The sequence below is a fragment of the Hemibagrus wyckioides genome, linkage group LG25 (assembly GCF_019097595.1).
Source record: "Hemibagrus wyckioides isolate EC202008001 linkage group LG25, SWU_Hwy_1.0, whole genome shotgun sequence".
In the NCBI taxonomy this organism is placed as follows: domain Eukaryota; kingdom Metazoa; phylum Chordata; class Actinopteri; order Siluriformes; family Bagridae; genus Hemibagrus; species Hemibagrus wyckioides.
Window position 1 is genome coordinate 17488954 of NC_080734.1, and position 12673 is coordinate 17501626.

At 41.3% G+C, this 12673-nt stretch overlaps 1 protein-coding gene and 6 non-coding genes across 7 annotated transcripts; 1 reads left to right on the forward strand and 6 right to left on the reverse strand.

Annotated features, from left to right (window-relative positions):
• Positions 1–383: 383 nt before the first annotated feature.
• Positions 384–455, reverse strand: trnad-guc (transfer RNA aspartic acid (anticodon GUC)). Its single transcript has one exon. It is a non-coding gene; the product is annotated as a tRNA-Asp (tRNA).
• Positions 456–1952: 1497 nt separating this feature from the next.
• LOC131345586 (cell division cycle protein 23 homolog) lies at positions 1953–3166 on the forward strand. Its single transcript, XM_058378531.1, has 3 exons — positions 1953–2108; positions 2673–2792; positions 2879–3166. The coding sequence occupies exons 1-3, from the start codon at positions 1989–1991 to the stop codon at positions 3065–3067; spliced, it is 429 nt and encodes a 142-aa protein (XP_058234514.1). The 5' UTR covers positions 1953–1988; the 3' UTR covers positions 3068–3166.
• A 1309-nt stretch (positions 3167–4475) lies between these two features.
• On the reverse strand, positions 4476–4547 carry trnad-guc (transfer RNA aspartic acid (anticodon GUC)). Its single transcript has one exon. It is a non-coding gene; the product is annotated as a tRNA-Asp (tRNA).
• A 3122-nt stretch (positions 4548–7669) lies between these two features.
• Positions 7670–7741, reverse strand: trnad-guc (transfer RNA aspartic acid (anticodon GUC)). Its single transcript has one exon. It is a non-coding gene; the product is annotated as a tRNA-Asp (tRNA).
• Positions 7742–10596: 2855 nt separating this feature from the next.
• Positions 10597–10668, reverse strand: trnad-guc (transfer RNA aspartic acid (anticodon GUC)). The gene has a single exon. It is a non-coding gene; the product is annotated as a tRNA-Asp (tRNA).
• Positions 10669–11085: 417 nt separating this feature from the next.
• Positions 11086–11157, reverse strand: trnad-guc (transfer RNA aspartic acid (anticodon GUC)). The gene has a single exon. It is a non-coding gene; the product is annotated as a tRNA-Asp (tRNA).
• Positions 11158–11567: 410 nt separating this feature from the next.
• trnad-guc (transfer RNA aspartic acid (anticodon GUC)) lies at positions 11568–11639 on the reverse strand. Its single transcript has one exon. It is a non-coding gene; the product is annotated as a tRNA-Asp (tRNA).
• Positions 11640–12673: the final 1034 nt, after the last annotated feature.

Below are 12673 nucleotides of genomic sequence, written 5' to 3' on the forward strand. Positions count from 1 at the left end.
CAGTGAATATAGCAGCAGAAGTATTTTTTGTTATAACAGATACAAATATTTGAAGTGGTGTGTGTATTTAAATATTTAAAGTGAAGAGATATACACCACCTCTATTCATCTGAATATTTGGCTGCCTGTCCATTTGCTTCTCTAACTATTCTCTCTAAGAGTGTCTGACCATTTGACTGTTTTAGCCATGCTCATTTTTAATGGGTGAAATGACTTGTGTTGCAGTGTGTGTTTGTATATGTGTGTACACACACACACCTAAATGTCTTTCAGTGTCATGCCTGAGTGTTTATTCAGAAAATTGGCCACATAAAGTTGAACTGGTGTGCCATCCTTTTGATGAATAATTAGAAGTTGTAGAAAAGGAACAAAGTGATATGTGTCTCCCCGTCGGGGAATCGAACCCCGGTCTTCCGCGTGACAGGCGGAGATACTGTCCACTATACTAACGAGGAGTTGCCCTAAGGTTATAGGGGTGTCAGTACCAGTATCGCCAGTAGATGGCGATATTTATTAATTTTAATAAATAAGATGTGTTTATCTGTGAGTGTTTATTCCCAAACTGCAAACTGCAGTTTTGAACAATAAGATTATCAATTGAATTTAATACCTAATTATTATATAACATTTTTTGATTTGTAATAAAATAAGCACCAGCATACTAACTAAGCATGTGGCATTCCAGCATACCAAGTGTTTTGAGTATAAGCTCAGTGCTTCCTCCCGCCTTTTCTCTCAGGGCTGCACTGAGCTCTTGAATCTGACCATCAGTTTAGTGTATCGTGTTTCATTGTATGATCAGTTACAGTATCCATGAACTGACACATACTGATATATTTCTATTCTACACTGTATGTTTTACTGTGTGTGTATGTTTCTGTTACCTGAAGTCAAGTTGCATGTGAAGTCATCACGCAGCAAAGAGAGGATGTAGGTCACACAACTCTTAGAGGAAGGACCATGGACCAGCTAGAACATAAAAATCATCACAAAATGATTGTGTGTGTGTGTGTGTGTAACTTGTGTGGTTATGACATAACTTGAAGTCTTGCAGTGTCCATACTTGTGTAACAGTGTTACCTGAGTGGCAATGGTAGAGAACTTGAGGGCATGCAGTGTCTCATCGTAACTGGAACTGCAGGAATTAATGCTGACCAACATGCAAGCATGGCCATGTCCTGAGAAGAAACTCTGGGTGACAGGTGGAAATACTGTACACTATACTCATTAGGAGTTATGCCTAAACATCTTTCAGTGTCATGCCCGAGTGCTTATTCTAAAAATTAGCCACATAAATTTAACTGCTTTGTCATCCATTCGATGAATAATCAAGAGTTGTAGAAAAGGTACAAAAAGATATGCATCACACTGTAGATGCCTGGGTCAGTGAGAAGAGGTTACAGCCAAGATATCACCATCAGTAATTCACCTCAGGCTCGGACATGCCAGCATCATGCTCTCCATCACTCATCTCCTCCTCCACCTCCTCCATCAGGGTGTGGTCTGCAGGGGCAAAGTCATCACGCAGCAAAGAGAGGATATAGGCCCCACAACTCTTAAAGGCAGTACCATGGACCAGCTAGAACATAAATATCATCACAAAATGATTGTGTGTAACTTGTGCGGTAATGACATAATCTGTTTTTGCTTTGGCAGCGTTGTTACTGAATGTGTGTGTTTTTTATGTTTCAGACCGAATGACTCCCGTATGCTTGTAGCTCTTGGTGAATGTTATGAAAAACTCTCACAGCAAGTTGAAGCCAAAAAGCTCTGAACATCACGTTAAATTATGTTAATACCAAACTGGATGGTGATTGTGTATGTGTGTTGCAGTGTTACTGGCGAGCGTATTCAGTGGGAGATGTGGAGAGAATGGCACTGATCAAACTTGCCAAGGATTATTATTATTATTTTTATTACTATTATTATTACTACTACTACTACTACTGTTATGGTCAAGGGATATGTAATGATGTGTATCAGTGTTCATGAGCTTGGGGTGTGTGTCCATGTCTGTGTCCATTTCCAGGCTTCATGAGCAGCTGAATGAGTCGGATGATGCGGCTCAGTGTTACATCATCTACATCCAGGATGTTTTCTCTTGTGGGGTAAGTGTTTAATACTGTGAGTGTTTAATCATTATAGCGAACAGTTAATGCAGACCACATGAGTGTTTATTGCCATGAGGGTGAATGTTTAAGGCTGAGTTTATAATGGCATGCGTGATCATTTAGTGCCATGAGCATAATCAAGTGTTTAATCCTGAGTGTGTGTGTGTGTGTGTGTGTGTGTGTGAGAGCGAGCGTTTATTACAATGTGTGTGTGCTGTTTAATCCCATGAGGAGGAGCACTTAATGCCATGAGTGTTGAATGTTGTGAAAGTGTTGTGAGCAGGAATGTTTTATCCTTTGAGTTTTTATGGTGAGGGTGAGTGTTAATGGCATCATTTTGAGTATTAAATGTTAATATAATGTATTAAATGTTTATTGCCAAACTTATGGTGTCTTTTAATGACAGTGCTTAGGTTTTTTAATATTTAATTAAAAGTTTGGAAAATGTAATTGTGCCTAAATACCGTATACAGTCATACCGTGTGTCTGATAAACACTATGAGAATGAAATTAAAAAGCTCTGTGTGTGTGTGTGTGTGTGTGTGTGTGCTCCGTATACAGGAGCAGTTGGAGCATGCGGAGGTGAGCACAGCACTGCGTTATCTTGGTCAGTACTACTTCAAGAACAAACTGTATGACGAGGCGTCAATGTGTGCACAACGCTGCTGTGACTACAATGAAGTGAGTGATCTCACACACTATTAATTAGTAAACATACGCAGCACTCCTAAAGTTTTTAATCCGAGTGTGTGTGTGTGTGTGTGCAGGTACGTGAGGAGGCAAAAGCTCTACTGCGTCAGATCTCAGCTGTACGGGAACAGGGAGAATCATCGTCTGAGCAGAGTGTGTTTAATCCACTGAACACAACCACACACACACTACAGAGTGTGTTCAACACCACCACCACACCCATTAGGAGAGTGTCACCTCTGGACCTGTCCTCCATCACACCCTGACACACACAGACATAGTTCTCACTTTATCATGTTATTATCCTTAGCGACAAACAACGCACACAGGGAAAAATACAGGAAGAGGTGGTGGTCTGACTTTCACTGATGATGAAGACAGTGAGCAGAGCACTTCCTGCTGGTGTTTAGTCAGAGCACCGGATGTCTATGAGGTGTAGTTCAGGTCACATGATTAAATATTCACCTGTTTGATTCTTTGAGCTTTTGTATAACTTTTGAATAAAACTGCACTCGATGTTCGATCAGCAAACATGTTCTCTGTTCTTGTGTTAAATAGAGAATGCCTGTGCCTCTCCTTAGTGTTTGCGGGAGTTGTTCAGGGTTTGTATCTAGCATGTTTGTACATGGTAGTAGTTTTAGTAACAGCCCTAATATTTCAGAGGAGGTGTTTGATGCGAGAAGCTTATCATGTGCTGTTTCATACACCTTGCACTGCTGTGCAGCTCTGTGTAACAGTGTGCATACACACAGCTAGGCTAATTCTCTCTAAATCTCTTAGTCACTGATTAGATGACTGATTAGTGTCTCATTAAGTATTAATCCCTGCAGAGATCCAAAAATCCAAGTAGTAGGTGAGGTTTTTTTTTTTTTTGGTTGAGGATTTTAAAGTTTTTGGATCAGAACTGTTAAATAATAAACCAATACTGTCAATGAAAGAGATGAATGATTAAATAAACATCGTAAAGAAGTGATTTTAGATACAAAAATTTACAATATTTTGTAATATTTACCTTTATTACCATGGCACTAATGGGTACGACACTAATTAGCTGTGAATGAGTAGTTAATTACAGAAATCCTGCCTTACTCTGTGCTTCAGCTTCATGAACAGATTGTTACTGTAAATGAGGCTTAAAGGTGAACTGATTTAAAGTTATAATAAATGCTATGTGTGTGACAGGAATGTATAAGTATGAACAGAGGAAAGGCTGCACAGGTTGCAGCACAGTTTCTCAACCCTGGTAATGAAGAATCCCATGTCCTGCACATTTTAGCTCCCTGCTCCCAATACCCCCACTTCAACCCAGGGACGGGTGTTAATTATCCCTGAAATTATCGTTGTGTATGGACAAGCTAGAACATAAATATCATCACAAAATGAGTGTGTGTGTGTGTGTAACTTGTGTGGCGATGACCGAACTTGAAGTCTTGCAGTGTCCAAACTTGTGTAAATGTGTTACCTGAGTGGCAATGGCAGAGAAAGGTATGCAGTATCTCACTGTAACTGGAACTGCAGGAATTAAAGTTGACTACCATTCAGGCACGGCCAAGTTCTGAGAAGAAACTCTGGATGACAGGCGGAGATACTGTCCACTATACTAACGAGGAGTTACACCTAAACATCTTTCAGTGTCATCCATGAATAATCACGAGTTGTAGAAAAGCTATGAGTCTCCCCGTCGGGGAATCGAACCCCGGTCTTCCGCGTGACAGGCGGAGATACTGTCCACTATACTAACGAGGAGTTATCCTAAACTTCGACGTATCGCCAGTAGATGGCGATATTTATTAATTTTAATAACTAAGTTCTGTTTATCTCGCTCATTGTCGTGGCCCGGGTTCGATTCCCGGGCAGGGCTATAACCCAGCCACTGAAGAGTTAATTCTCAATTCTGATCCCAAAACCGGATTAAATGGTAGGGTTGCGTCAGGGAGGGTATCCGTCATAAAACCTGTGACAAACTGCTGAATGGCCACATTGATTTTTATTTAATAGGATATAATAATAATAATAATAATAATAATAATAATAATAATAATAATAATAATAATAATAATAATAATACAGTAATGGTTCATAGAAAGTGTTGAGTTCAGTAATGTGTTTTACCTCCAGGATTCAAGATTCAAGATTTTCAAGATTCAAGAAGCTTTATTGTCATTTCAACCACATATAGCTGACGCAGTACATAGTGAAATGAAACAACGTTTCTCCAGGACCTGGTGCTACATAAACATACAACAACAAGTTCAACACAAAAACAACACCACAGAGCTAGGACAGAAGTTTACTCTTAGCCACGTAAAGTGCAAAGTGTGCAGCTAGGTGCAAACAAAGCATAGACAATACAGTGCAAAAGACAATAAATACAAGAAAGACAACACAAAAGAACACAGGACACTTAGCGCTGAAAAGAAAGAAAAGAACATGTGTAATGGAATGTAAGTGAAATAAAATAAGATAAAGTGAAATGATGTAAAAAAAAGTATTGTGCAAAAATATACAGCAGCGGTTGAGGTAGTGCAAATAGAAATAAACATAAATATAACTATAGCAGCGGATGACAGGTAGAGGTAGTGCAATAAGTAATGAACAATATAAATTATGTGTGCGTGTGTGTGCGTGTCCACACAGTCAAGAGAGTGTGTGTGTGTATCTGTGTGAAAGAGACAGAGAGTTGATATACAGTTCAGTCCTGAGTGAGAGTGTGTGTGTGTGTGTGTGTGAGAGAGTGTAGAACAGTTCAGTCCTGGGTGTTGAGGAGCCTGATGGCTTGAGGAAAGAAACTGTTTCACAGTCTGGTTGTGAGGGCCCGAATGCTCCAGTACCTCTATCCAGATGGCAGGAGGGTGAAGAGTGTGTGTGAGGGGTGTGTGGGGTCAGCCACAATGCTGTTAGCTTTGCGGATGCAGCGTGCGGTGTAAATGTCCGTGATAGAGGGGAGAGAAACTCCAATGATTTTCTCAGCTGTCCTCACTATCCGCTGAAGGGTCTTGCGATCTGAGACGGTGCAGTTCCCAAATCAGGCAGTGATGCAGCTGCTCAGGATGCTCTCGATGGTCCCTCTGTAGAACACAGACAGGATGGGGGAAGGGAGATGGGCTTTCCTCAGCCTCCTCAGGAAGTAGAGGCGCTGCTGGGCTTTTCTTGGTGGTGGAGCTGGTGTTGAGTGACCAGGTGAAGTTCTCCGCCAGATGGACACCAAGGAATTTGGTGCTCTTAATGATCTCCACCGAGGATCCGTCGATGGACAGCGGAGAATGGTCACTCTGTGCTCTCCTAAAGTCAACAACCATCTCTTTGGTCTTGTCGACGTTCAGGGAGAGTTTGTTGGCTCTGCACCAGGCTGTTAGATGTTGCACCTCCTCTCTGTATGCTGACTCGTCGTTCTTGCTGATGAGACCCACCACGGTCTTGTCATCGGCGAACTTGACGATGTGGTTGGAGCTGTGCATTGCCGCACAGTCGTGAGTCAGCAGAGTGAACAGCAATGGACTGAGCACACAGCCATGAGGAGCTCCAGTGCTCAGTGTGATACTGCTTCCGATCCGGACTGACTGAGGTCTCCCAGTCAGGAAATCCAGGATCCCGTTGCAGAGAGAGGTGTTCAGGCCCAGGAGACTCAGCTTCTCAATCAGCTGCTGAGGGATGATTGTGTTGAATGCTGAACTGAAATTTATGAACAGCATTCGAGCGTAGGAGTCCTCACAGTCCAGATGTGTGAGGGCCAGATGGAGGGTTGTGGTGATGGCGTCGTCCGTGGAACGATTAGGACGATACACAAACTGCAAGGGGTCCAGCGACTTGATGTGCCTCATGACGAGCCTCTCGAAGCATTTCATCACGATTAGTGTGAGTGCGACGGGACGGTAGTCATTGAGGCAGGAAACCGTAGACTTCTTTGGCACAGGGACGATGGTCGTTGTCTTGAGGCACGTAGGGATGATGGAGCTGCTCAGCGAGATGTTGAAGATGTCAGTGAAGACATCTGCTAGCTGCTCTGCACACTCCCTGAGAACTCTGCCAGGAATGTTGCTCCAGATGCTGACTGTAATATTTCTTTAAGCTGCTCTTTAGGTTGTTGATTTTGTCCTCAGGCCGATTCTCTCTCTCTCTCTCTCTGACACATACTGATACATTTTTGTTCTACAATGTATGTTTTACTGTGTACTGACTGTGATCTCCCCAACCAAGAGCTCATCAATGCACTTTTCCTGCACCACCTATACAAAGTCAAAGAAGCTTTATTGTCACTTATAGCTGATGCAGTACACGGTGAAATGAAACAATGTTCCTCCTAGACCAAAGGTGCTACACAGAACAAAAACAAAGTACAGGTGACACATACAAACATAGAGCTAAACTATACTACAAGGTGCATTCTTTAAAACTAAACATACAACATAAGTGCACAGGATGAAATGGCAGTGTATACAAACAAGACACAGAACACTGACTATGTGCAAAAGGACAGTGTTTGACAGTGAATGCAGCAGAAGTATTTTTTGTTATAACAGATACAAATATTTGAAGTGGTGTGTGTATTTAAATATTTAAAGTGAAGAGATATACACCACCTCTATTCATCTGAATATTTGGCTGCCTGTCCATTTGCTTCTCTAACTATTCTCTCTAAGAGTGTCTGACCATTTGACTGTTTTAGCCATGCTCATTTTTAATGGGTGAAATGACTTGTGTTGCAGTGTGTGTGTGTGTATATGTGTGTGCACACACACACACCTAAATGTCTTTCAGTGTCATGCCTGAGTGTTTATTCAGAAAATTGGCCACATCAAGTTTAACTGGTGTGCCATCCTTTTGATGAATAATTAGGAGTTGTAGAAAAGGTACAAAAGGAAACGTGCCTCCCCGTCGGGGAATCGAACCCCGGTCTTCCGCGTGACAGGCGGAGATACTGTCCACTATACTAACGAGGAGTTGCCCTAAGCTTATAGGGGTGTCAGTACCAGTATCGCCAGTAGATGGCGATATTTATTAATTTTAATAGATAAGATGTGTTTATCTGTGAGTGTTTATTGTGAGTTTTTGCAGTTCTGAACATTAAGATTAGAACTAAATTCAGCACCAGTATTTAGTTACAGTGGGACTAACTCACTCATGGGTCATTGGTCAAAGGAAAAAAGACATGCCGTTATTTTGAATCTGTTTTTGCTTTGGCAGCGTTGTTACTGAATGTGTGTGTTTTTATGTTTCAGACCGAATGACTCCCGTATGCTTGTAGCTCTTGGTGAATGTTATGAAAAACTCTCACAGCAAGTTGAAGCCAAAAAGGTTGGTAGCTCTAAACATCACGCTAAATTATGTTAATACCAAACTGGATGGTGATTGTGTGTGTGTGTTGCAGTGTTACTGGTGGGCGTATTCAGTGGGAGATGTGGAGAGAATGGCACTGATCAAACTTGCCAAGTATTATTATTATTATCATTATTATTATTACTACTACTACTACTGTTACGGCCAAGGGATATGTAATGATGTGTATCAGTGTTCATGAGCTTGGGGTGTGTGTCCATGTCTGTGTCCATTTCCAGGCTTCATGAGCAGCTGAATGAGTCGGATGATGCGGCTCAGTGTTACATCATCTACATCCAGGATGTTTTCTCTTGTGGGGTAAGTGTTTAATACTGTGAGTGTTTAATCATTATAGCGAACAGTTAATGCAGACCACATGAGTGTTTATTGCCATGAGGGTGAATGTTTAACGCTGAGTTTATAATGGCATGTGTGATCATGTAGTGCCATGAGCATAAGCAAGTGTTTAATTCTGAGTGTTTTTGGTGTGTGTGTGGGTGTGCGAGCGAGCGTTTAGTACAATGTGTGTGTGCTGTTTAATCCCATGAGGATGAGCACTTAATGCCATGAGTGTTGAATGTTTCATTTAATAGGATATAATAATAATAATAATAATAATAATAATAGTAATAATAATAATAATAATAATAATAATAATAATAATAATAATACAGTAATGGTTCATAGAAAGTGTTGTTGAGTTCATTAATGTGTTTTACCTTCAGATGCTGACTGTAATATTTCTTTAAGCTGCTCTTTAGGTTGTTGATTTTGTTCTCACACTGATTCTCCATCAGCTCTCTCTCTCTCTCTCTCTCTCTCTCCATCGTTTCACTGCAATCAGAGACAAAGACAGACAGACAGACAGAACAGTTTAGTGTATCGTATTTCATTGTACAATCAGTTACAGCATCTATAAACCGACACATACTGATACATTTCTGTTCTACAATGTATGTTTTACTGTGTACTGACTGTGATCTCCCCAACCAAGAGCTCATCAATGCACTTTTCCTGCACCACCTATACAAAGTCAAAGAAGCTTTATTGTCACTTATAGCTGATGCAGTACACGGTGAAATGAAACAATGTTCCTCCTAGACCAAAGGTGCTACACAGAACAAAAACAAAGTACAGGTGACGCAGAAAAACATAGAGCTAAACTATACTACAAGGTGCATTCTTTAAAACTAAACATACAACATAAGTGCACAGGATGAAAAGGTAGTGTATACAAACAAGACACAGAACAGTGACTATGTGCAAAAGGACAGTGTTTGACAGTGAATGCAAAGATCAGCTCTGCACTGCTCTCCAGCTCAGCTTTAATTTGTGCTAATTTGGCTTTAGTGCTCTCCAGCTCTGTACATGCTGGTTGCTGTGTTTGTGTGATGAAGCTATGCACAGAGATCGCAGCGGTCCATCGCACTCCAGCAGAGAAGGAAAAATAGGAGCAGTGCTTCCTCCCGCCTTTTCTCTCAGGGCTGCACTGAGCTCTTGAATCTGACCATCTCTGGAATCTGACCATCTGACAATCTGACCAATCTGACCATCAGTTTAGTGTATCGTGTTTCATTGTACGAACAGTTACAGTATCCATTAACTGACACATACTGATACATTTCTATTCTACACTGTATGTTTTACTGTGTGTGTATGTTTCTGTTACCTGAAGTCAAGTTGCATGTGAAGTCATCACGCACCAAAGAGAGGATGTAGGTCACACAACTCTTAGAGGAAGGACCATGGACCAGCTAGAACATAAAAATCATCACAAAATGATTGTGTGTGTGTCTGTGTGTGTAACTTGTGTGGTTATGACATAACTTGAAGTCTTGCAGTGTCCATACTTGTGTAAAAGTGTTACCTGAGTGGCAATGGTAGAGAACTTGAGGGCATGCAGTGTCTCATCGTAACGAAATGCAGGAATTAATGTTGACCAACATGCAAGCATGGCCGTTTCCTGAGAAGAAACTCTGGGTGACAGGTGGAAATACTGTACACTATACTCATTAGGAGTTATGCCTAAACATCTTTCAGTGTCATGCCCGAGTGTTTATTCTAAAAATTAGCCACATAAATTTAACTGGTTTGTCATCCATTCGATGAATAATCAAGAGTTGTAGAAAAGGTACAAAAAGATATGCATCACACTGTAGATGCCTGGGTCAGTGAGAAGAGGTTACAGCCAAGATATCACCATCAGTAATTCACCTCAGGCTCGAACATGCCAGCATCATGCTCTCCATCACTCATCTCCTCCTCCACCTCCTCCATCAGGGTGTGGTCAGCAGGGGCAAAGTCATCACGCAGCAAAGAGAGGATATAAGCCCCACAACTCTTAAAGGCAGTACCATGGACCAGCTAGAACATAAATATCATCACAAAATGATTGTGTGTGTGTAATTTGTGTGGTCATGATAGAACTTGAAATCTTGCAGTGTCCATACTTGTGTAAAAGGTACAAAAGGAAACGTGCCTCCCCGTCGGGGAATCGAACCCCGGTTTTCCGCGTGACAGGCGGAGATACTGTCCACTATACTAACGAGGAGTTGCCCTAAGGTTATAGGGGTGTCAGTACCAGTATCGCCAGTAGATGGCGCTATTTATTATTTTTTAAATAAGATGTATTTATCTGAGTGTTGATTCCCAAACTCTTTGGTCTGCTGCAACAAAGATTGAACTCTTTGGCCTGTATGACAAGCATCATGACTGATGAGAACCACCACAGTCGTGTAATCGGCGAACTTAATTTTACTCTTAGTTAGTTCTGTTATTGTTGTTGTTGTATGGTGCACTACGAGTTTTCCATGTAACTGCCCACTATACTAACAAGGAGCTGCCCTAAACGGTTCTTCGGGCCGTGCCTGACTATTTATTTTTTAAAAATTAGCTACCTAAAGCTTAATTGATCCTTTCAATGAATAATCCTGAGTTATTGAAAAGATAAAAAAAAAATAGTTTAAGTCTCCCCGTCGGGGAATCGAACCCCGGTCTTCCGCGTGACAGGCGGAGATACTGTCCACTATACTAACGAGGAGTTGCGCTAAACCGCTTCATTTTCATGCTTGAGTATTTAGAAAATAACTATAACAAAATGATTGTGTGTGTAACTTGTGTGGTGATGCCATAACTTGAAGGCTTGCAGTGTCCATACTTGTGTAAATGTGTTACCTGAGTGGCAGTGACAGAGAACTTGAGGGCATACAGTGTCTTGTCATAACTGGAACTGCAGGCATTAATGTTGACTATCATGCAGGCATGGCTGTGTCCTGAGAAGAAACTCTGGGTGAAATACTGTACTATACTCATGAGGACTTACTCCTAAACATCTTTCAGCGTCATGTCTGAGTGTTTATTCTAAAAATTAGCCACATAAGTTTAATTGGAGTTTCACCCTTTTGATGAATAATCCCGAGTTATGGAAAAGATACCAAAAAAAGTTTGATCCTCCCCGTCGGGGAATCGAACCCCGGTCTTCCGCGTGACAGGCGGAGATACTGTCCACTATACTAACGAGGAATTGCACAAAACGATGTTAGGAGTTATGCTTAAGTATATATAAAAAAACCCAAACATATTCTTTTGACGAATAATCCAAAAAAGGAAAAGATTGGGTAACTCTACCCATCGGGGAATCGAACCCTGGTCTTCCACGTAACTGTCACCTATACTAACGAGGAGCTACCCTAAACTGTTCTCTGGGTCATGTCGTGATACAAATCAGAAAATGTCCACATTCATGATATTAAATATTAAAAACATTAAAACACTGGAAAACTGAATGGGAATATTACTTTAGACCGTTCACCTTCTGGCATGTTTTGGGAAGAGGGCCCCACAGAACCCAAAAGAAACATATAAATGTTAGATATACAGAGTGAGGTCTGGGATCAGTGTTCCAGTTCATCCCAAAGGTGTTCAGTGGGGTTGAGTCAGAGTCAGGGATCAGTGCAGGACACTCCAGTTCTTCCACTGCAACCTTAACACGCCATGTCTTCATGAAGCTCCCTCTGTGAACAGGTACATTGTCAAGGTGGTGCAGGTTTGAGTCTCTTAGTTCCAGTTAAGGAAAACTGTAGTGGTACAGCAAAGAAAAACATGCTGTAAATTGTGTTGCAGCAGTTTGGGGAAGGAACACATGATTGTGATGGTCAGGTGCCATATAGTATATCTTAAACATATTCGACTTTGAACTTTCTCAAGCTCCCCAAAATAACTTTGTTGTGTGAAGTGTGGACTCGAGTAATTGCAAAACCTTTTGTCAATTGTCTAATACAGATAGAAAAATACACTGCACGTGTCAAGATAACAGTTTGCATACCTGTGCATCATTTATCTTCCACGATACCTTCAACATTGCGCATGCGCAGATGGTACGCGGAACGGATTTGTGAGTGGCAGGATGTAAAAGTTTATGAAAAGTGGGACAACTTTTCCCGCTAGCATCACCAAAAGTTCCGCCTTCTTCTCTAGGATTGGCTGCAAATCTTTAGTACGTGATCGCCATCCAATTGGACAGTGGATCACGATACTAACAACCAATCGTTGAACTC